At 43.2% G+C, this 22053-nt stretch overlaps 1 protein-coding gene across 1 annotated transcript in view; it reads left to right on the top strand.

Moving 5' to 3' along the window:
- Nucleotides 1-349: 349 nt before the first annotated feature.
- SNAP91 (synaptosome associated protein 91) overlaps nucleotides 350-22053 on the top strand; it is a 137016-nt gene continuing 115312 nt past the window's right edge. Inside the window, exons 1-2 of the mRNA XM_074948046.1 lie at nucleotides 350-501; nucleotides 1586-1745. Coding sequence (XP_074804147.1) covers nucleotides 1616-1745 — 130 coding nt within the window. The 5' untranslated portion in view covers nucleotides 350-501; nucleotides 1586-1615. The remainder of the gene's footprint in view (nucleotides 502-1585; nucleotides 1746-22053) is intronic.

Genomic DNA, 22053 nt, shown 5'->3' with positions numbered 1-22053 from the left:
AACATGACCATCCTCAAAGGGGCCTGGAATTCAAATATATTTCCACATTAAAAAGTTATTTTCAAATACTAATTCTTTTGCAAACTAACAATGAAACGCTCCAAATTGAAAAATATCCCACCCCCATTTAAAGGGCAAGAGAGCCAGAGAGAAGATGAAAGCGGCAAATCGGGCAAGGAGGGAGCGGAGGGAAATGAGAGAAAATGGTGCAAGAAACGAGGGGAAGCAACCGGAGAGAAAAGCATACAGCCAAGGGGAATTGAAAGTGAGCCGCCCCGGGAGCGGGCGGAGGGGCTGTGCCGGCCTCGGAGCTCACCTTGGGGGCGGGGGCTGGCTGGCTGGGCGCTGGCGCTGCGGGCTGCGGGGTGTCCCCTTTAAGAGCGCGGCGCGGGGGCGCTCCCCCTACGGCACCTAGCGGACCGCACGTCCCGGTTTGTCCGCGCCGGGTCACCTGACTCCGCCGAGCCACAAACCTGAGGAGGGGCCGGCAGGAGCAGGAGGGTGAGCGCGGCGGAGACAGCGAGGGCGGCGCGCCGGGCGGGTACATCCATCCATCCATCCATCCCTGCGGCGGCAGCGCTGGGGGATTAGGCTAGACATAGCGGCGGCCCCTGGGCGCGGGAGCTCCGGCCTCCCCCTGGCCGTGCGCTGCGGGCGGGCGGGGCTGCCCAGCACCTGGGGCTCTCCCGGCCCTGCGGAGGAGGGGGCGCCCTCCTCGGGGGCGGCAGCCAGAAGGACGCGGTGACAGGTCTGCTGCCGCCGCCCAGCCCAGCGCGGGCTACTGCCCGCGGCCGGGGCAGCGCGCTGCAGCCGCAGCATCCCCGCGTGGGGCCCCCTGAGCTGCAGTGGGCCTGGGGGCGGCGTGTGAGCTAGGGCCGGCGCAGGGGCCCGGTGGGGCGCATTGGCGAGAAGGGGGATGAGTGTCTGGGAGGCTGGGCCGGGGGGGCGCGGGGAGGGGAGCCGGTGTCTATTTCCGATGGGCGGCCTACCCTTGCCTCCCGGAGCGGTAAAGGAGGAGCTGGGTGGGGAGAGGCGCAGGGAGGGCATAACATGGCGCAATGATGTGATAATCTCCCAGCAGAGAGACGCGGGGAAGCAGGCGATGGAAAAGCTCCCGTTTACTGCAGTAGCAGCGAGCAGCGGCTCCCACTTGGTATCTAATTCATTCCCTGGAGCTTGCTGGGACTCTTGGGGCTGTCAGGAGTGCAGAGGGGGGACCCCGTCTCGGGGGTGCGGGGTGCAGGTTCCCCCCTTCCCCACGTCGGTGGGGCTGGCGGCGGAGGGGAAGGTGGGCCCCGCTCGGCGGCAGCAGCTGTTCGCCGCGATGGTGTTGCGCTAAGGGCGCAGGTTAGAGGTGGGGTGGGGAGGGGATGATGCGCTATGGGTGTGCTGGCTTTTCTTCTGCAGTGTCTAAAATACACTGGGCAGCTTCTCTTGACTGCTCTTGTAACGCTTACACAACGGGGTGAGGGAGGAAGGATTGTCCCTGCTGGAAAGGGCCTGAGTGCTGGAAGGACAGGGTCTCCCTCGCTCTGTCATTAAACCCGGAACATCCCCTTCCTCCCCTGTGTTTCCCCGCTTGCAGAAGAGGCAGCAGCACTAACATTAGTCGAAGATGTCGGGTCAGACGCTGACAGATCGCATCGCAGCTGCTCAGTACAGCGTTACAGGATCAGCTGTAGCCAGAGCCGTCTGCAAAGCAACCACACATGAAGTGATGGGGCCCAAGAAAAAACACCTGGACTGTAAGCATCTCTTTATATAAGCATTACATGCTCAGGGCTAAGAAGGCAGTCTATGTGGCCCTTAAACTCTCTGACAACAGTACTTGCTATTATCTACCCTTTAAGTCATAAGGCTTATGAGAAATCCTGAAGGGGGATGGGTTGTGTCATTGAATATCTTCTGTGCTCCCATAATATTGTCCCCTCAGCCATTTTCTCTCCTTTTGATCTCTAGCCTCAGTTCCAGAAAGGCAACTTAATATGTATATTAAAGACTAGAGCCTGTGAAAGGTGGGTCTGGTACCCCTCGCTGCCTGTCACGTTAGTCATGATTAGGTTAGATTTTGACACGGATACTGAACCTGGGGCTGGAGTATTGATGTATGTGGTCATAAGACAAAGGTGGACTCAAAGGTGATCATGTTAAGTCAAGATGATTCTTGAATAAGGGAGTCTAAGGCTCTTGTGTTGAGGAACCCAATTGCCTGAGGAAAGCAATTGTCTTATCTGCATATCTGATGGCTCCCACACTGTTTTGAGGAAGAAGACTGGTGGCTTTGTATTGCACATATTAAAGACTTAAAATCTGTCTTAGACATCTAGAAATTATTTAGTGTGAAACCAAGACTAGTGAATGAGGTCACTGAAAAACAATAACATCTCTGTAATGTTCTGCTTGTTTTGGCAATCTCACTTCAGTTCTTTCTGATCCAGTGTGGTTTCACTTCTGACTTTGAGAGGTGGGCAGAATTTAATCATGTGGTGTTGAGCCAGGTTTTTCTTAGAAGCTGTGGATTGTTTGGACAGAAAAGTGTGTTTGTATCCCAATGTCTTGACACGTCTTCTTTTTCTTTTTTTTTTTTTTATGCATCCTAAAAATGAGCTTTTTTAATTTTGGGAACTATTACTAAACAGTGAGAAACATCTTGCTAATCTGTATCAGGAAATATTAGCTCATAACTGTCTCTCTTTAAAGCAATGTTTATATATTAATGCTAACATTAGTCCAGTGTGTTTAAATACTTTTTAATAGAATTGTATTACATTCTTGCTATTACAAAGGAAGAATAATGTCTGATGGTATTTCACCTTCTAGTGTTTATTTGCAAATGAACTGAAACTCAGCAGTTTCTCTTTGAAGTCTGGTCCTGAAGTTTTTTTGCTGCAGGATGGCTACCTTTAAACCTGCTATTGTGTGTCCAGGGAGGTTGAAGTGTTCTCCTACAGGTTTTTGACAAGCCCAAGAAAGAAACCAACAGAATTGCACTGGCCACCACATACGGTCCTCAGCTAAAACCTCTCCAACGCGTCATCAGTTATCTACAGCCCATCCTGGACAACGATCCCTCACTTTCACAGACTTTGGGAGGCAGGCCAGTCCTCTCCCATAGACAACCCACCAACCTGAAGCATGTTCTCACCAGCAACTACACACCGCACCATAGTAACTCTAACTCAGGAACCAATCCATGCAACAAACCTTGATGCTAACTCTGCCCAAATATTTATACTAGTGACACCATCACAGGACCTAACCAGATCAGCCACACCATCACCGGTTCATTCACCTGCATGTCCACCAATGTAATCTACGCCATCATGTGCCAGCAGTGCCCCTCTGCTATGTACATCGGCCAGACTGGACAGTCCCTACGTAAAAGGATAAAGGGAAAAATATCAGATATTAGGAATGGCAATATACAAAAACCTGTAGGAGAACACTTCAACCTCCCTGGGCACACAATAGCAGGTTTAAAGGTAGCCATCCTGCAGCAAAAAAGCTTCAGGACCAGACTTCAAAGAGAAACTGCTGAGTTTCAGTTCATTTGCAAATTTGACACCATCAGCTCAGGATTAAAAAAAGACTGTGAATGGCTAGCCAACTACAAAAGCAGTTTCTCCTCCCTTGATGTTCATACCTCAACTGCTAGAAGAGGGCCTCATCCTCCCTGATTGAACTAACCTCGTTATCCCTAGCCTGATTCTTGCTTGCATATTTATACCTGCCTCTGGAAATTTCCACTATATGCGTCCAACGAAGTGGGTATTCACCCACGAAAGCTTATGCTCCAATACGTCTGTTAGTCTATAAGGTGCCACAGGACTCTTTGCCACTTCGCTAGATCCAGACTAGCACAGCTATCCCTCTGATACATAACTTGATATGGAACTTAACTGCTGAGTCTCAATAATTCCTTATTTAAAAGATGATTGAAGGTAATAACAGACCAGCTTAATGATCTAGTGACTTACTGCACCCATATTTTAAAAAAAAAAACCACCCCAAACCCCAGATTAAGACCTGGTTATGGTACAGAGTATCAGTGTTCCTTCTAAACTTTTTTTGTTCTAAGCCAGCTACAAACTCTACTGAGCACTTGTCCCCTGCCTGCTGGGTTTGAGGTTTCCTTGGGGGAAGGGATCTCAGGGTCTTCCCCTCTCTGCCCCACAGCCAGCCCTGCTTCCCCCCTGGGGGTCCCTGGAGAGGGAGTTGCCAGCCCAGAGTAGGCAGAAGCACATGGACTGGGTACTCCTGACCTAGTGATGGCACAGGCTTTCCTGGCCCAGCAGGGAGCTGCAGCAGCTATTGGGGAGGAGAGGCTCACTTCAGCACCTCCAGTTCTTGGATGCTGCTGCCAGCCGGTGGATCAGCCTCTCCACAGCAAGCTCTGTGCATCCTGGACCGTGTACAGTTTTCCCATTCCACATAAATGAGTCCTTAGACCCTGCGCCTCCTTCCTGTTGGCTTGAGGCTCCCCACAACACCAAGAGGAAATGCTGCGGGTTCCGGCAGTAGGTCCGGACAGGTGGATTGGGACCTGGAGGCTGGCTGTGCTCCCTTCAGAGCACCTGCCTACCTCGCCCTGCTTTCGTACCCCTTCTGTCCCTGGTGTAGAGAGGAGCTGCTGTGGGCTCTGGCAGATCATGGGGCGGGGTGCCAACACACTTCTAGCCACATGAGATGGCTGCATGGCCACCTGTGCATGCAGCTTAAAGGGAACGTTGCAGTGCTGGCTTCTTTGCTTACCTCAAGGACACTGGTGGACAAGGGTCAAGTGTAAAATAACATTGCTTTTTCCTTTCCTGTTTAAGTATATCCTTAATATATTAACATGTGTAAATGTTCTAAATATTTGGTTTGAATATGGTCCATTAACATAAGTCAATTAACTAATTCCACAGAAATTAAACAAAACTCCCTCAAACAAAGGCTTTATGCTGTTCTGAGGCCAACAATTGTGGGCTCTTTGGGAAGCAATAATTTGAGGTTCCTCCACTGAGAAGGCCCTGCCTTCTGAAATCTGGAGACGGTTCAAATATCTCTCTGCAGCATAGATACAGTGGACCGCAAGATGTTGTGGATACCTCCTAGATTCTACATGTGTGGCTGCTCAGTGAGTCTGCATTCCTTTCTTTGAAAGATATCTTGGGAGCTGCATATTCACTAGAGACTCCTCATTGTGTCAAACAGGGTTCCGTTGCTTCTCCTGCTCAACCTGTATATTAGGGCGCTGGGGAGATTGAGGCATTAAGGGTCATAGTAACATCAGCATGCTGATGAAACTTGGTTTGTTTTCCTTTTCCAACAGGTTCAGGTGATATATGGGCTTGGATGAGGGCTTGATGGCTGAAGTTAAACCAGTCAAAGACACAGAAGATGCTGGCAATTGTTAGATAGCAAACACTGCCTCTGCCAACTCTTATCTGCTCCTTATATTGAGGGGCTACGCCTCCTTCATTTGAAAGCCTGCAAACTCATGGTCCTGTTGGATCAACAACAAATTAGCTTTAGCACTATTTTTCTGGCATATTTTAGATGTTGTGTTGTACTCATACCACAATGATAGTTACACTTGCTGCTTGGATTTTTGTTAGTTTTTTTCCATTTGTGTTTTGCATCTTGTTTTGAAGATGGTGAGTTCTGTGGTCATTCTGTACTCTTAGGGTTCTTGGCAGCTGACGAGGAATTGTTAACTCATTCCCAATCTCTTGTGCTCACAAGTCTTATTCTCAAGGCTGACAAATTCACTGTTAGAGGAATGTAGCTGTTGTAGGGGGTTATAGACATTGGGAGATTTTCTTTCCCTTGTAGCTGGAGGTAATGTCATTTATGGCATTGAAGAATGGGATTGAAATATCCAACTTGACTGAGTACTCGACAGGTAGCCAGTAGATGAAGATGGAGCAGCAGTATGGCATGCTTTGTGAAATACTACTAATTCAGTAAGCTAAACACATACATAAAAGGCTTTTTAGGGTTGGCATCTTCATATGTGTGGTGAACGGCAACAATCAAGCCTGGGAATTGCAAATGTGTGGCTAAGTCCATATCCCACAATCTCAGTCTCTTGGCCAACTGCACCTAAGAGGATGCTTATTTTACCATCTGAAGTCCAAAAGGAATTTGAGGGTGAACACTGTCTTGACTTCAGGCTGGTATTGTGAGTTCCTGGGAATCCTCCACATCACCATCACTGGTCTTGCTGAGGTTAAGCTTCATTCATTTCATTAATTCTCCTGCTTGTGGAGCATAGAGTGCAAACTTCAGATCACCCATTTCCAGAGAGCCTGGTTTCCTGCCAGTATTACAGCCTGCACTACATTGAGGCAGGTGAAGTTGGAAGCCGTGACATATCTCCAACTTGTGAGACCATCTGCTTGATCAAACTTATAAAGCTAGCGGACTGGCATGGACTCTGGCATACAGAGCAGGTGGCCAAGCTGCTTGAGCTGACATTGAAGCCTAACACTGGGAAGACAGTGGAGGCTGGTTGGTCTGAAGCCTGACATCCTCATTCGTAATGTGTTGAAACCACCATATGCCTCTAGTGAATCATTGTGGGCGCACCTGAATTGCCTGGTGCTGCTGGGGGGACCAGCACAGGCCTTTTCTACTGTGACATACACACTAAACATTGCTCAAACTGAAAACCAGAACAGGTTTTCTTTAAGCTTCTTTTCCTGGGAGCTGATATTTTAAGCGCTGGGATAACTGAGCAATGGTATCTTTCTTTGATGTAAAGGGGATAGATGTCACTTCTCACAATTTCCTTTTAGTGGTTTCACATAGCTCTAAAGTAATATGTAAGGGTGACTTAAAAGCGTGTTTTAATCATAGAATTCAGTCTTATGCTGGGATTGTACTGGAGGCTAGGGACTTTTTTCCCCCCTTAGTCTGAAATCATGATTCATGGAACTGTTTTAGGTGATAAACAGTCTGGCAGGAAATCAAGGTGTCTCAACTCTGCTACAGAGTGAAGAGTTTCTTGCAATGAGTCCTTAATTTACATTATGGATAAAGTTTGTGGATTGTAGGCTGGTGTGATTAGGAGAGGAACAAATGCAAAGTCAGCTTTGGTTGGATTTTTTTTTTTTTTGGCAAGTTTTTTCTCAAAGTTCTGGAGGTGCTTAAAACATCAACCATGATCACTTATGGCAAGTAAAACTAGAGTGGGGAGAAACTGTGTGTGTCTCCTTTCAGAAGAGCAATGCTAGCCTCTCCTGAGAATAGCTTAAGGGTAGCTCTAGGGTGGGTCGGTAGTGTATGTTGCCAAATTCGTCTCCTCTTTCTTTTTAGGAAAGATTGAGACAGTTGTGGCCAGGAAACTGTGGCAGTATGTAGAGTTTTCAAGTTTCCTTGACTACTTGCAAGTCTTGGTTTGGCACTGATACTGTGCTGGTATCGTTTGTGGCTAGTACACGCTGGTATTGTTTTTTGTAGATATAGTTGGCAATATATGCGCTGGTTAATCCCATATAGTAAGGTGATAGCCTGCAGGCTATCACTACATTGGAGTAGCTCCAGTGTTACTCTGTAAGAGCCCAGAAGATGGCTGTAGTAGTCTATTAATTTTTTTTTTTTTGAGTACCATATATACATGGCACTTCAGAGACAAGAGGGTATAACCCCTCTCTTGAAAAGATTAAATATAAATAAGAGTATGAAGTTAGACAATAGTAGAGGTAAATTAGGGCATGGAAGTATGTGGGTTAAGCAGATAACAGACCAATCAATTTATGATGGGCATCTGAAATACAGCGGCAAGCAAAGCAAAGTAGATCTTGAGGAAGGATATGAAAAGAGTGGGGACACCGGGTACCCAGCAAGAGGAATGTTGCCCCAGTGCTAGGGAGCAGGTGGTGGATGTTACAGGACAAGTGGAGAAGACCAGTGAAAGACTAACTTCAAGCCAGTGGGTTTAATGTAACCCAGCCCTTCATGATTTGAGTCTCATAACTTGGAGGCTGCCTTTCTCCATGCTTTATCACTCTAGGTTTCAGCTGGGACCCTTGAGCTAAAAGTTCCATGATTTGTATGTTTGAGGGAAGAGCTCTTAGTGCTGGATCTTCACTTTGGGGATTTGTTCCCCATCCTTTGGTCCAACAGAACCCAAGAGTTTGTCTGTTCAAAAATATGCATCAGTTCTAGTCACCAGTGGGAAAACCCTAATATAGATGTACTTAAACAGATTTAAATCCTGCTTAAACTGAATTTAACATTGTCAAGGTTCCTTCCCCACTCTGAACTCTAGGGTACAGATGTGGTGACCTGCATGAAAACCTCCTAAGCTTACTTTTACCAGCTTAGGTTAAAACTTTCCCGAGGTACAAACTATTTTACCCTTTTCCCTTGGACTTCCACTGCCACCACCAAACGTTTATCTGGGTTTATTTATTAGGAAAGCGTTGTTTGGAAACATCTTTCCCCCCAAAAATCCTTCCAACCCTTGCACCCCACTTCCAGGGGAAGGTTTGGTTAAAAATCCTCACCAATTTGCATAGGTGACCACAGACTCAAACCCTGGGATCTTAAGAACAATGAAAAAGCATTCAGTTTCTGAAAAGAAGGATTTTAATAGAAGTAAAGTAAAAAAAAATCCCCCCTGTAAAATCAGGATGGTAAATACCTTACAGGGTAATTAGATTCAAAACATAGAGAATCCCTCTAGGCAAAACCTTAAGTTACAAAAAGACACACAGACAGGAATATCCATTCTTATTCAGCACAGCTTAATTTCTCAGCCATTTAAAGAAATCATAATCTAATGCATATCTAGCTAGATTACTTACTAAGTTCTAAAACTCCATTCCTGTTCTGTCGCCGGCAAAAGCATCACACAGACACAGACCCTTTGTTGTTCTCCCTCCTCCCAGCTTTTGAAAGTATCTTGTCTCCTCATTGGTCATTTTGGTCAGGTGCCAGCGAGGTTACCTTTAGCTTCTTAACACTTTACAGGTGAGAGGATTTTTCCTCTGGCCAGGAGGGATTTTAAAGGTGTTTACCCTTCCCTTTATATTTATGACAAACATAATGTGGTAACTCTCTATCCCCCCATTTTCCCCCCGATAGTAGTGGAGGTCCTTTTTGCTCTAGTGGTGGATGTGAAGCTAGACGGTTTATTCTCTGGCTCCAATGGCTGCTGCTTCTCCCTCTGTTGGAGGCTGGATTTAGAAGCTACTGCATTGGTTATACCTGAATTATGTCTTCAGCTTCTAGTTCAAGATTGTTTTAGCCCCAAATGCAAGCTTAGATCCCAACCTGATCATGACTCGTGAAGTTGGAAAGCTATATGTCTGTTGTGCCTATACCTTGATCTGGCTCAGTTCGTAGGTATATTCAGACCCCATCTGGGGAGGCAACCAAAGGAGTTTAGCATAGCAAGTGTAATATTTTGAACACCATCTGCACAATCTACCATGAGTGGCATCTCAGGTAGAAGAATACTACTACTCTTCCAATTTGAGCCTTGCTTACAACTTACTGACTTTGGGGGGGGAGGAGGGGGCTTTTTGAGTGAATTGTTCATTTGTTATGACAGGGCGTGGATGGAAAAAAGTACTCTTACTGTCTCTTTACAAGCTTCAGATATTCATATGATCTTTGTCACTTTGGAAGATCTTGCTTCAAACAATTTAAAAATGACCCTCTTTAAATAATATAGTGCAGGCTTCCAGTTTATGCAAAGCATTGTATATCTGTTTACACACTGGAAAACACCAAGCTGAAAATTGTGTTGATGGAATGTGACACTTAAAAAGTATTGAAATGCATGCGTTTAATTTTTTTCATTCAAATTATCACTTGTTAACACAGGCCCCATGCATTCAACATCTTCTGTTGGCTGCACAATACGTTCCTTAATATAGAACTTTCTCTCTTAAAAGAAGCTTCTACCCCTGAACAGCGTGCAAACAGAGATCTTCTTGACTCAGCTGCAAGGAGATGAATGGAGAAGTTCACACAACAGGGTAATTCAAACCAAATGACCATTTAAAGTGACAGTTTAAACTCTTTCTCTACTGAATGTGATCAGTATTGAAATAGTTTAAACAGTAGCTAATGGGACTGCAATTGTAGAATAATCTCTCAAGTGTTTTGCTTTGGCCCCAGTCAGTGGGGCTCAGGCTTTTGCTTCAGCCCCAAGCACCAGCAAATCTAACGCCAGTCATGGCAACCCCATTAAAACTGGATCGTGACCCACAGTTTGAGAACCCCTGCTCTATGCCATCATACAATAACAAAAAAGGCAGATATGTAATGACATGTAAAAGCCATGAACTTAAAAGCTAACACAAAAATTGTCAGTGCAGTGCAACCTGAAGAGTGCTTTGCAGCAAGATATTTGGATAAATACTATAGCTGAAGACTAAACAAACAAAACTTGGGTTCATAGTATCTGTAGCTCTGTTAGCTAGAGTAAAAACTTCCAAGGGTGTTGGTTCTGGTGTTTGATTAAAGAAGCCAAGTCAGATGGAATCAGGAAGAACTTCTACTGTAATAAGTATTATCTGTTTAGCCATATGCAGTCTGGAATGGTAAACTTTCCTCTGAAAGATCAGCATAGCCACTGCCTGAAGTCTGATACCAGGTTACAGTAGACAGCCCACTGTGGCAACTATTTCTTTTGTGTAATTCATATACTGTAAGAAGACAGCATGTGTTGCAGCTCATTGAAGAGTGTAGAATTGCACTGGGATATCTTGTTGCCTCTTTTCCTGCCTTAAAAAGAATTAGGATCCTCTGGAGTCTAGATTCAGTTGTGGGGTTGGTTTGTTGTTATGGTAGGAGGCAATGGGTACAGAGATGTCTTCCTATATTTAAAGTTAGTGTGACTACAGCAGGGGCATGAAACTTAAAGGAACTTTGTCAACTGAACTGTTTTCTAAACAGACCATCTGGGCTGCTTCTGCATGAACAGGGTGTCGAACAGTGAAGCTGTAATGCACCGTCATCAAGAGGTGAGCGCAACACCCTCCTCCCGCCCCCGCAAAGTACCTTTTGGTTAGGTCAGAAAACCTGGAAGTCTTATCCAAAAGGGACTAGTCTGTAGCATAAAGTCTGAGACTTGCCATACTTGACTAATACCTGTTGTTGGCTTTTGTACTTAATACTGTCAGACTGACTGAGCTCCTTAATGCTACATTTCACATGAGGCTTTTTGCCCCCTAACAGAGAAGTGTTGATCCATTTGGAAGGAATACTATCCTTTATCTCTTAGTTATCAGAATATTTAAGCTTTCCATAGAATAGGTGTAAACTCTTCCAGATTGTGCATGTAATGCAGGTAATATTTGTTTGGGTGTGGGGGTGGCTTTTATCAAAGTGTGAGTATGGTATCAGCGACTGTTGCTTATGGCAAAATACTCTCATATACCCGTAAACTGGCTCAGGCTTTATCAAAGATGTTCACAAACACCAGAAATCAATATTTTAGAACTGTCAGCAGTAGGTGTTAGAGTAGAATTTGAGACTAAGTTGTAGATAAGAGTCACACCAATGGTTCAGAAACAAAATGGCCTGATGCTGAACTACAGAAAGTTGGGGATGCTGTTAACCTCTTGTATCCTGTGAATGGACCTCGAGATTGTCAGAAAAATTACTTTGCAGCTAAAGAACTTCAGACAGTTGTCTGAAAAGGGAGCTGAAACCAAGTTCCATAGGTAATCCAAATACTTGCTGTAGACCTTCAGAATTTTACCTGAAATCTCAGACTTCAGTTTACTAGTACTTTTCTGAAGGTGTTTTGGCCCAAATACTTACTTTGCCAGTGTCCTTGATTTTTATAATCTAAGCGGTGACACTAGTCTTACGTAAAGAAGTGTGACAAAATCAAACTTTTAGTTTTAAAAAGAATGAATTGTGGGCTGAAATAATTCAATTTCCCATAGTTCCTTAGGTTGTGAGACTAGAGACCAAATTAACGCTGATCTACTTTGTGTTGTTTTTTTTTTAAAAAAAAAACAACAAAAAACCTGACCTGTCCAAATGTCTAACTTTGGCCCACATTTGATTATGGGAAAGACTGCATGCGCGCACATGCCTCCCTGTCTGGTTTCAATTCACAAAGTGCAAGCTGGCTACAGCCGGTAGCAGTAGAACCTGGCTCTTCTAGTTCAAGCAGTAGTGATTTATGTTTTCAGCATTGGAGGTCTCTGGTTCAGGCCCTCTTATATCAGACAAGATGGTGCCTGTCATGTGTTTTGAGTAAAACTCAAGATACGCTCACTGCCTGTTTTCACCTGCAGCAGTATTGGCTGTTATGTATTGAGGCAGCAAAGTGACTCTTCATAGTGACAGATGAACCCATAGCAATGCAAAAATAAGCGGATGATCAAAGATAGAGGAGACTGGGGGTGCAGGACTATGCTGAAGTAAGAAGGGGGGCTTGTTATAGAAGAAACTTAACTACAGGAGGGTTGTGTAGAATAAAACCAAATCGAAAGTGACTGACCCTATATATTAATAGGGACACCTCTTACATCGAATAAGGAACTTCTGGAGTAGCAGGGACATGGATTCCCTTGTTACAGTTCTCTACCAAATGGAGTGCTAAATAACCTCAGCCAGAGAGTTATTGTTACTTTAAATATAACATTAAGTACCTAGAACATAAGTGCTCTGTACTCATTTTACAAATGCAGATACTTATCTCTGGGACCCATAACACCTCAGAGTAAATCTGACACATTTGGCATGGACTGGATTATCCCAAACACTCATGTAAAATACTTTCCTCCTCTCACTTCAGTTTTCAGGTGTACTGAAATTAATGTACTCTATGAAGTCTTTGAAGTACTCTTTTTCACCTGGCAGTAATTCAGGGAAATTTCTAGATTTTTTTTTTTCCCCACTTCCATTAGTCACAAAGCTGAAAATGAATAAAGCAGATTTGGCACATTCACAGTCCCATCACTCTCCTGTGAGGCCAGACTGCAAGTCATCCTCTAAATTAATAAAGTATGGATTGTTACCCCCTTTTTTGACCAAGTGGTTATCCAATATTCTGGGTCTTGCAGATTGTTTCCATAGGAGAAATTGATGGAGGCAGAGACTTCTTTGATGTAATCCTGTTTGTTTACAAAACAATGCACAAAGTTTTGTTTCCCTGAACACAGTAGGAATCAAGCAGGAGACCGTTTATTTGCTCAGTTTTTCAAGCCTCTTTGTCCAGCTAGCATTCCACCCAAAAACCTCTTCGCTTTCTCTCTGATCACATTATCAGTGCATCTCTGGCTGTCTGTGGCCTTCTGCCTGCCTCTGTTTTCAGCTGCAGCTTCTCAAAAGTGTACTCCCCCGCCAAAAAAAAAACCCCAGCCTTCTGTTTACGATGTTGCACTCCATATGATTTATGAAAATATGCTTGCTTACATTATATTCACATTTATAAGCTTTCTAATGATACCTCACAAGAGACCTTTTGCTTAAAGCATATTCCACTTATAATCTACTGAGTGTGTTCATCCTGTTTGTATGGATGTATCATCCTTGTATCTGAAGCTAGAAATATGAAGTATAACTCTGAGGTCCTATTGCAGTTATGCAAAGTGTGGGCCATTAATGGTGGCTTATAATCTTGATGGCTCCCATTGACTAGGACAATTGGTTGTGAATGGGTTTATTTACCTGCAAGCCTTCCTGTGTACCTGTGGCCAGCCCTTGGTTAATGAAGAATAAGGTCTCTCAGGAACATGTGACCATGTCACCTGATGAAATCCATCTTAAATCTGGTACTTTTCCATTTAGAAGAAGAGGTGGGGACCCAGAGAGACAAAAGATTCCCGCCTTGTGCCAAAGCTAGCGTGTCTGGCTCAACAAGGCAGGGTTCTGGAGTCCCAAGCTGGCAGGGAAAATGGGCTCAGATAATTTCAGCACATCAGGTGACTGTCCCAAGGGCATCTCTGTGAACCGTATGATGGGTTCGATCACATTCAGCTCCCAGTGAAATCTCTCCACCTTCATAGCTCAGCTTCTTGCATGTAGCCTGTGGCTTGGGCAGTGGCTACTATTGTTTCAGCTATCTTCCTCCCCCTTCCCCCCCCCCCCCAAAAAAAAAAATAAAAAGGAGCTTAACTGCATCTCAATTACCTTGAATGAAGGACAGCTGTTACTCCCACCAACTTCAAGGAGGTTTCACCCAACCCCCAGCGTAACAGTAGATATTAAAATTATTGGTATAAAACAAATAAACTATAGAATGATCAGGGCTGCCAGCTCTGAGTCTTGCAATACTTGGTGGTCTTAAAGCCTGAGCTACTTACAGCTGTAGGACTCTGAGAGAATGTCAGTTCTCATCTTAAAAAAAGTTAGTTTCTAGCCTTCATGGGGAAACATGAATATGAACCATAAATGAAAGAGAGACAAAAACTCCCCCCAGGTCTTTGACATAAGTCAAGATTTGCGCGGGGTCTATGTGTGTGTGTCTGTCTTACAATTTTTGAATGCTTGGAGTTGGCAATAGCGAATATTAAAGTTATAGGATGGATAGATTAAACTTGATGTTGAATTACCGTTTTGTTCATGGGGTTTTTTTGGGATTTGCACCATATTTTTCTCCATTGGTTGCATAGTAGCAGTTAATGGACTCTTGTTATTAGTGCTTAATAAGTTAGCGTACTAGTGTAAAACGTGATTGGACAGTAGCGTTTCTTGGAGAAATGCAGAGATCTTGTTTGGTGCATTTTACCATCAGTAAACTATTCACAGTACTGCACTTCACTCACTTGCAAAACTAAATCTGTAAGGGAAAACCCTACTTTTAAACTGTTAAGACATTTTGTTGTGAGACTATATAAGTGCAAAGCTTGGGCTTTCAAATTGTCAAACGCTTTATCATTTTACACATTGACAGATCTGCAAGCCTAGGAATTGGATACTATTGAGAGAAGCAACATTATTTAACACTTTTATCTCTGTACTCTGCCATTCTTTCAGCCTGTCTTTAAAGATTGGACAAGCAGATTCTTTAAGAGTATAAAGAGAATGGAGTGTCTCACTTTGTTCTTTAGTAATCAAAAATAGCTTATTCATGCTTTTGCTCAGATATACTTGAGTGAGAGAGCTGCAGAACAAAAATTCATGTTTCAGTGCCAAAATAACCCTTCACTAAATTTAGCAGAACACCCCCACCATAAGATTTGTTTGTGGTGTTATCCAAAATGCCAACTTTCTAGAAGGTTTCTCATGCAAAATGTTTGTTTACATCACTTATGTATATGATAAGTGTTTGTTTTGATGTGTTTACATGGTAGAACTTTGGCACTGCAATTCTTCAGCACATGTGTATCATACCATACAGTTGCTATCAACATCCCACAGGCATTTGCCTGAATATTGCCCCTGCTGTGAGCCAGGTGAAGCCGCCACATCACCAACCATTGCCACTTGTCAGTGCAGACTAAAGTAATTGCACAGTTGTAACTATTCTAGCAATTGTCCAATTTCAGTGTTCTTGCTCACTGGAAATGCTGCCTTAACAGTTCAGAGCACAGTCTTTGCAACCTGTGAAGTCTGTCTGACCCCATGCAGTATGTCTACACTGCAATTAACACCTGCAGCTGGCCCACATCAGCTGACTTGGGCTCGGCCTAAGGTGCTGTTTAACTGCAGTGTAGACATTTTGAGCTTGAGCCCGGGCTCTGGGATCTCCATACAGGAGGAGGGTCCCAGAGCTTGGGCCTGAGCCCAAATGTCTATACTGCAGTTAAACCTCACCTTAGCCAAAGTCAGCAGGCACGGGCCATCTGCAGGTGTTTAATTGCTGTGTAGATATCTAGACCTGTGCAGGTCAAAGAGTAGCTGAGGTGGTGCTTCCTTGCTGGGGAAGAAAAGCATACATGTGTAAAACTGAAGCTTCCTCTTTAACTGTTTCCTCTGCATTGATTTATTTAGTGATGGACAATCCATTGTTTATAGAATCATTATCCTACCAGGGAAGCCATTTTGATGCTGCAAACTTTGAAGTATAGCATCGGTGAATTAAACAGAAGGAACACCTCTGTGTGCATCATAACTACACAGCGGGAAGGAAGGAAGGAAATGATACTAATGGAATTCTAGTGAAACTGTGGCAATGTTTGCCTGAGAGAGAAGGGGTTATTTCCAGGAGCTTCTATTCCAAAATCAATCTCATTACTCATGGTTCCCTGGCTCCCACTTGGTGCATCTCCTTTTGGGCTAATGGGTGTTCTGTTAGGGGAGGTGTCATAAATATAAAGGGAAGGGTAACAACCTTCCTGTATACAGTACTATAGAATCCCTCCTGGCTAGAGGCACAATATCCTTTTACCTGTAAAGGGTTAAGAAGCCCAGGTAACCTGGCTGGTATCTGACCAATAAGGGGACAAGATACTTGCAAATCTGGTGGGCCGGGGGCGGGAGGGGAGGAAGGTTTTGGTTAGTCTGTTCTGTGTGCTTGCTGGACACAGATCAAGGAAGCAAGCAATCCAACTCCATTAGAATTAGTAAGTACTAGCAAGGGAATGCATTAGCTTATTTTTGTTTTAGCTTGTGATTTTTCTCTGTGCTGAGAGGAAGGTGTATTCCTGGTTTTCTTTTTGTAACTTTAAAGTTTGGCCCAGAGGGAAATCCTCTGTTTTTGAATCTGATTGCCCTGTAAGATTATCTTCCCTTCTAATTTTACAGAGGTGCTTTTTACCTTTTTTCTTTCTAATAAAGTTCTGTTTCTTTTAGAATCTGATTCGAGTGTGTTTTTTTTAAGTGTCCTAAAAAGAACCCCAAGGTTGGTCTGTGTTCATCTTGTTTGTTCTCAAGCCTCCCCAGGAAAGGGGGTGTGGCGCTTGGGAGGATATTAGAAAGGAGCAGGAACTCCAAGTGGTCCTTTCACTGAGTTTGTCTAAATCACTTGGTGGTGGTGGCAGCATTACCTAATCCAAGGTACAAGGGAGAATTTGTGCCTTAAGGAGTTTTTAACCTAAGCTGGTAGAAATAAGCTTAGGGGGTCTTTCATGCAGGTCCCCACGTCTGTACCCTAGAGTTCAGAGTGGGGAGGAAAACCTGACAGGAGGGCAGGCAAGAAGTTTGGCAAAGGGTATGTATGTTGTAGATAAAATTCCCAGAGAATGAGGGTACCAGACTTGTTCAAGTTCTAATCCATATGTGCAGATGGCAATTTCTTGTGTGATGCCAAATCTGGATGGATTCTCATGGGGATATCAAAAGGCACCTCTCTGACCCCTGGACGGACGGACACGGACACTCTCTCTCTCTCTCTCTTCAAATTGCTAAAAGTTTAGCATTGCTCAAGATGGCAAAGATGAGTTGGCTAGGCAGAGTGTAAGACTGGAAAAGAACTGTCTTTATTTCTTAGACTATTAACGTGTTGGCTTTTTTCCCTTTACCCTCAATTCTAGCTCAGCTGCATCAATTTTCATGTGTAAGAAAATGTTCTGTGGATATCTTAATAAGAGAAATTTATGTTAAATGTAACCTGCAAAGGAAGTGCTCCCACCTCCCTTTTCTTGTATTAAGAAAGAGAAGAAGTTGTCAGATGGCCTTTATACATCAGAAGTCTTGGGATAAAATTTTTCAAAAGTATCATGTCCTATTTGCTTAAAAACTAGGCTGCATGGGAAAGTCTTATAATTTATCCTGGTATAACTGTATTGGTGTAGCTAAACAGATTTGGGTCATACTAGTATAACTCCCTATATGGACGCTCCTATTCCGAGAATAAGAGGCTTTTTTCAGTTCAATTTGTCAGGAGGAGTTTTAAGCGAAACTGCAAGAGCCACTTATTCTGGAATAAGTGTCCAAACAAGGATTTACATTAGCTACGGTGTGAATGTAAGCAGATATACTAATGTTGGGATAACTTTCCCATGTAGAGGAGGCCTTGGGATCGTAGGAGCATTAAGTCTTCCCAAAGTGTATAGGAATAATCTTTCAGGACAGACAGTATTTGGAGTAAACTTTCAAAAACAATGCTGTCATCACAACATTTGAGGGAAAACTGAGTTATGCTATCGAGGGGAGATTTTTTTTAACCTTTTTTTTTTTTGGTTAAACATTTTTAACAGTAGTAGACTTCAGTGACTAATAAAGACTTTAAAGACAAGACACTTTGTTTAATGTGTGAGAGCACATACCTCTAGGCGTCTTCTAGCAAAACTAGGAAAGGTTAGACGAGGTTAGCCCCACCCTCTGAAAAAAGAGTAATGAGGCAGCAAGTAGACTCTTTGGAAGAAAACTATTCAGGACCCTTTTTAATATATAAAGGTCCAGAAAAAGCAAAATCCCAAGTTCAGTCTCATTTAATATCAAAGAGGAAAACCCAAACCGTATCTTCTCATGAAACAGCAAGACCCATGTTAAACTGAACTGGAAACAATGTTTGTTTTGGTTAACCCTTCTACAGTTAACATGATTTAAGTGGATTTGCTGGCTCTATTTCACAAATGGCTAATTAGTGATGCATAAAATTAAGTTCATACAATGAAACTTCTTGCTTATTGACTCTCATTTAATACCCCGGTTAACCATGCAGTATTCAATCTCCTCTGTTACTTCCAATACACATCAGTGTGGAAAATGTCCTTCTGCTGTCCAGTGCTAAGTCCTCTCTATCGAATGTCTTTGATTACACAGAAATTGAAATCCAGCTCCTGCATTGGCAGCGTGATGGGACATAAGTAAGCTTTTTTGTTGCAAGATGAAGTTGGGGGGGGGGTAATGAAGTGTTTTTAGGGGGTTTTGTGTGTGTGTGTGGACCCCCACCCCCCTTTAGCTTTTTTTAGTTGAGACGTTTCAGACTTAACTCTGCTTCAAAACACATCTACATTCATTCCAATTCTGTGTCTGAGACCAGCCTCAAAATAACAATCTTGCACTTCCCTTTCAGTATTCTTTCAATGTCCTATCACAATATTAATAAGCACAAAAACAATAGCTCTTGTCAATGTTACTGTTTCAGTTAATATCAGCCATAGATGAAGTTACTTTTGGACGAGATCAGTATCTTTTTTTCCAGCCCGTTTTGTCTTTGTTGTGTATCTCTTTTGGCTTATCACTTTTGACTGATTATTGCTTTATATATTCAGTACAGTACCACAGTGTTTCTTCAGTGGATACCTCAAGTTTGTTCTGACAGTATACTACTCTGTTATTTGGCCAACACAAATTTCCTTCTGCCCTTGGAAAATCTCTCCTCATGTGGTCTGCTTTGAGCATTTCAGTTGGATTGCATCTCTGTGTAGCCTAAGAATTGGGAACCGCATGCTTAAAACTACTTTTTTTTTTTAAAAAGGTTTTTTCAAGGAAACTGGTAGAGCTCAGAGTTGGTATCTGCTTCTAGCTGTTACACTGTAGCTGAATCTAGACTTACCATAACACTGGTTCTTCTAACACAGAGCAATTAATCAGCTTTTTAGTAGGGCTGTTAATTTTAATCACAGTTAACTCACATGATTAACTCAAAACAATTAATCATGATTGATCAGTTTTAATCCCACTATTAAAAGCAATAGAATACCAATGGTAATTGAACAGTTTTGGATGTTTTTCTACATTTTTCAAATATTTTTATCAATTACAACACAGAATATAAAGTGCATAGTGTATATATTTGTAATAAAAATAATATAAACAAAAGAAATTTATGTGGTGAATTTAAAAATACTAAGTACCATAGTGTAATATCTTTATCCTGAAAGTGCAACTTACAGATGTAGATTTTTTTTTTTTTTTTTTTTTTGTTACTTAACTGCATTCAGAAACAAAACAATGTAAAACTTCATAGCCTACTAGCCCATTTAGTGGGGTAGGGATTGGGCAGATATTTTGGGGGTGGGATATTATTAGGCATGGTGAATGGGAGGAGAGAACAGTGGGAGGGTCCTGTGGTAGGGAGGGCCCAGGGTGATGAGCTGAAAGTGTTTCAGAGAGGGGGCAGGCCATAGATATGATTTGAGAGGGGATTAGGGGGAAGAAGGCTGTTGGTGAGGAGTGGGGGGGCTCGTTCAGGAGGAGTGGGGGGGCTCGTTCAGGAGGCCAGGGCTATCTGTGTGTTTAAAAATTCCTCCAGCACTGTCGCAAGGTACCAAGACAAGAATCTGTGGTGCTAGCCTCTCCCCATTCCAGATCGCCCTTTGCAGACCGCCTGGCTCTCTAATAATGCCAGCCAGTGATGGTTGGAGCCAATCAATCTTCCATCTGAGTACAAATGATCTCTTAACAATTTTGGTCATGTGTAGAGTTGCCTTCAATCTGACTCACTAAAACCAATAGAACTGCAACGTACAAATTTAGCTGTGAAAGGGTGTTTGGTTGAGCTCCTTCTGTCACAGTGACACCATTTAGAAATAACTTCAGCTGATGGGAGTATGACTATTCATTTTGATAAAACAGTTTTTAACTTTGCTAAATGTAACCTATGCATGATTTTTTTTTAAACGAATTATTTGAAAAGTTTGAGGCTCTTCCATTAAGATTCAAGTGAGAACTACGGATTTCTCTTTCCCTCTCCCTCTTCTCCCCCCCAGTTCATAGACATTTTAATGGTACATTGAAGAGGTTACATCATATATTCCCAGAAAATGTAGTGAAGGTTGAGAGTATCTATAAACTAAGGCTAAAAAGATTTTACAGAGGTTTTGTAATCCTCTCAAAATCAAGCATTAAAAATTGGGGGAACTCTGCTAAAGTTTCTCTAAAATTAAATCCAAATGCGTTAAGCTAAGGCATCTGAACCACTTTACATCTTCCTGGTATTGATGTCCTGACATTACTGTGTGTTGTAGTAGCCAGGCAAGGTACTAACAAACTTCAACAGGACTTTAAAAAAGAAAGTGGAAACCTCTTTTTTTTTTCCAAGCTGCTGCTGCACCCTCAGTAGCTCTCCCTCAGCCTCTTCAACTCCTCCCCACTCCTTTCAAACTCCCAGCAGCCAGTGCTTCCAATTCTAATAATTACAAGCAACATCTAAACACCACATTCCCTCTTCTCTTAAGAAACTCTCCCAATTACAACAAACGTTGTTCTAACCACAGGAACAAGTAGGAAACAAGGCACTATACTGTTGGCAGAAATATTACACTAAAAACACTATAGATACTACATAACATAGTCTCTAGTCCAGACAGGTGGTCGTCTGGGTCTGACAGGCCGTCTCTCAAGCCCCGGTTCCAGTGCAATGTCTTGTGTTGATGTTACGGTGAAGTCATCCAATGCAGACTGGGTGCTGGCATAATCTCCTCTTGGTGCATAGGCAGGTGCAAGATAAGCATTCCCTACCCACCCATCAGACAGTCGATAGGTGTAATATCCTCTGATTTCAAGAGGAGCTGTGAATTTATGGTCCCCTTTGTGTAAAATTCCAGGTTTTCGTATCCTAACAAAGGAACCACACTGAAACTTTGGTTCCTTAGTACCCCACGGCTTGTCTGTGAAAGCCTTATACTTTGCTTGGTTCTGTTCAGCTATTTTTCTCACATCATCCTTGGTTGGGGCCTCAGGTCACGCCTTTAACAATCCAGCAATGTTCAGTTTAGTATTCCTCTGTTTCCCATGTAGTAACTTTGCAGGTGATCTTTGCATTGTGGCGTGTCGTGTAGCCCAGTATTCTTGCAAGAAATCAGTAGTGAAGGTTATCCACAATCGCCCCTTCCAGTTTAGCTGTTTGCAAACTCTTTCAAACTTCTGTTAAACCGTTCGATTTCCCCATTAGCTTGAGGGTAGTATAGGGATGACCTTCTGGGGAAAATGCTCCTCTCTGCTAGAAGAGTTTCAAACTCCAGGGAAGTAATTTGACTACCATTATCTGAAACCAGTTCTTTGGCGTTACCTTCCCTGCTAAAAACTGAAGAGAGTACTTAATTACTGTAGCAGAAGAGATTTGTGATGTAAACGCTACCTCAGGCCATTTACTGAAATAGTCTATTAAGGTGATGGCATAATGACAGTCAATTGGAGCAGTATCAAAGGGTCCTACAATGTCAATCGCTACTTTCTCCCATGCAGATTCAGGAAGAGGAACAGTCTGTAATGGAGGGGTACATGTCACTGCTGTCTTACCATGCATTTGGCAAGTGACAC

Source organism: Natator depressus, chromosome 3, assembly GCF_965152275.1.
Source record: "Natator depressus isolate rNatDep1 chromosome 3, rNatDep2.hap1, whole genome shotgun sequence".
Taxonomy (NCBI): domain Eukaryota; kingdom Metazoa; phylum Chordata; order Testudines; family Cheloniidae; genus Natator; species Natator depressus.
Note: the sequence above shows the minus strand (reverse complement) of the source record. Positions and strands in the feature narration are given on the sequence as shown.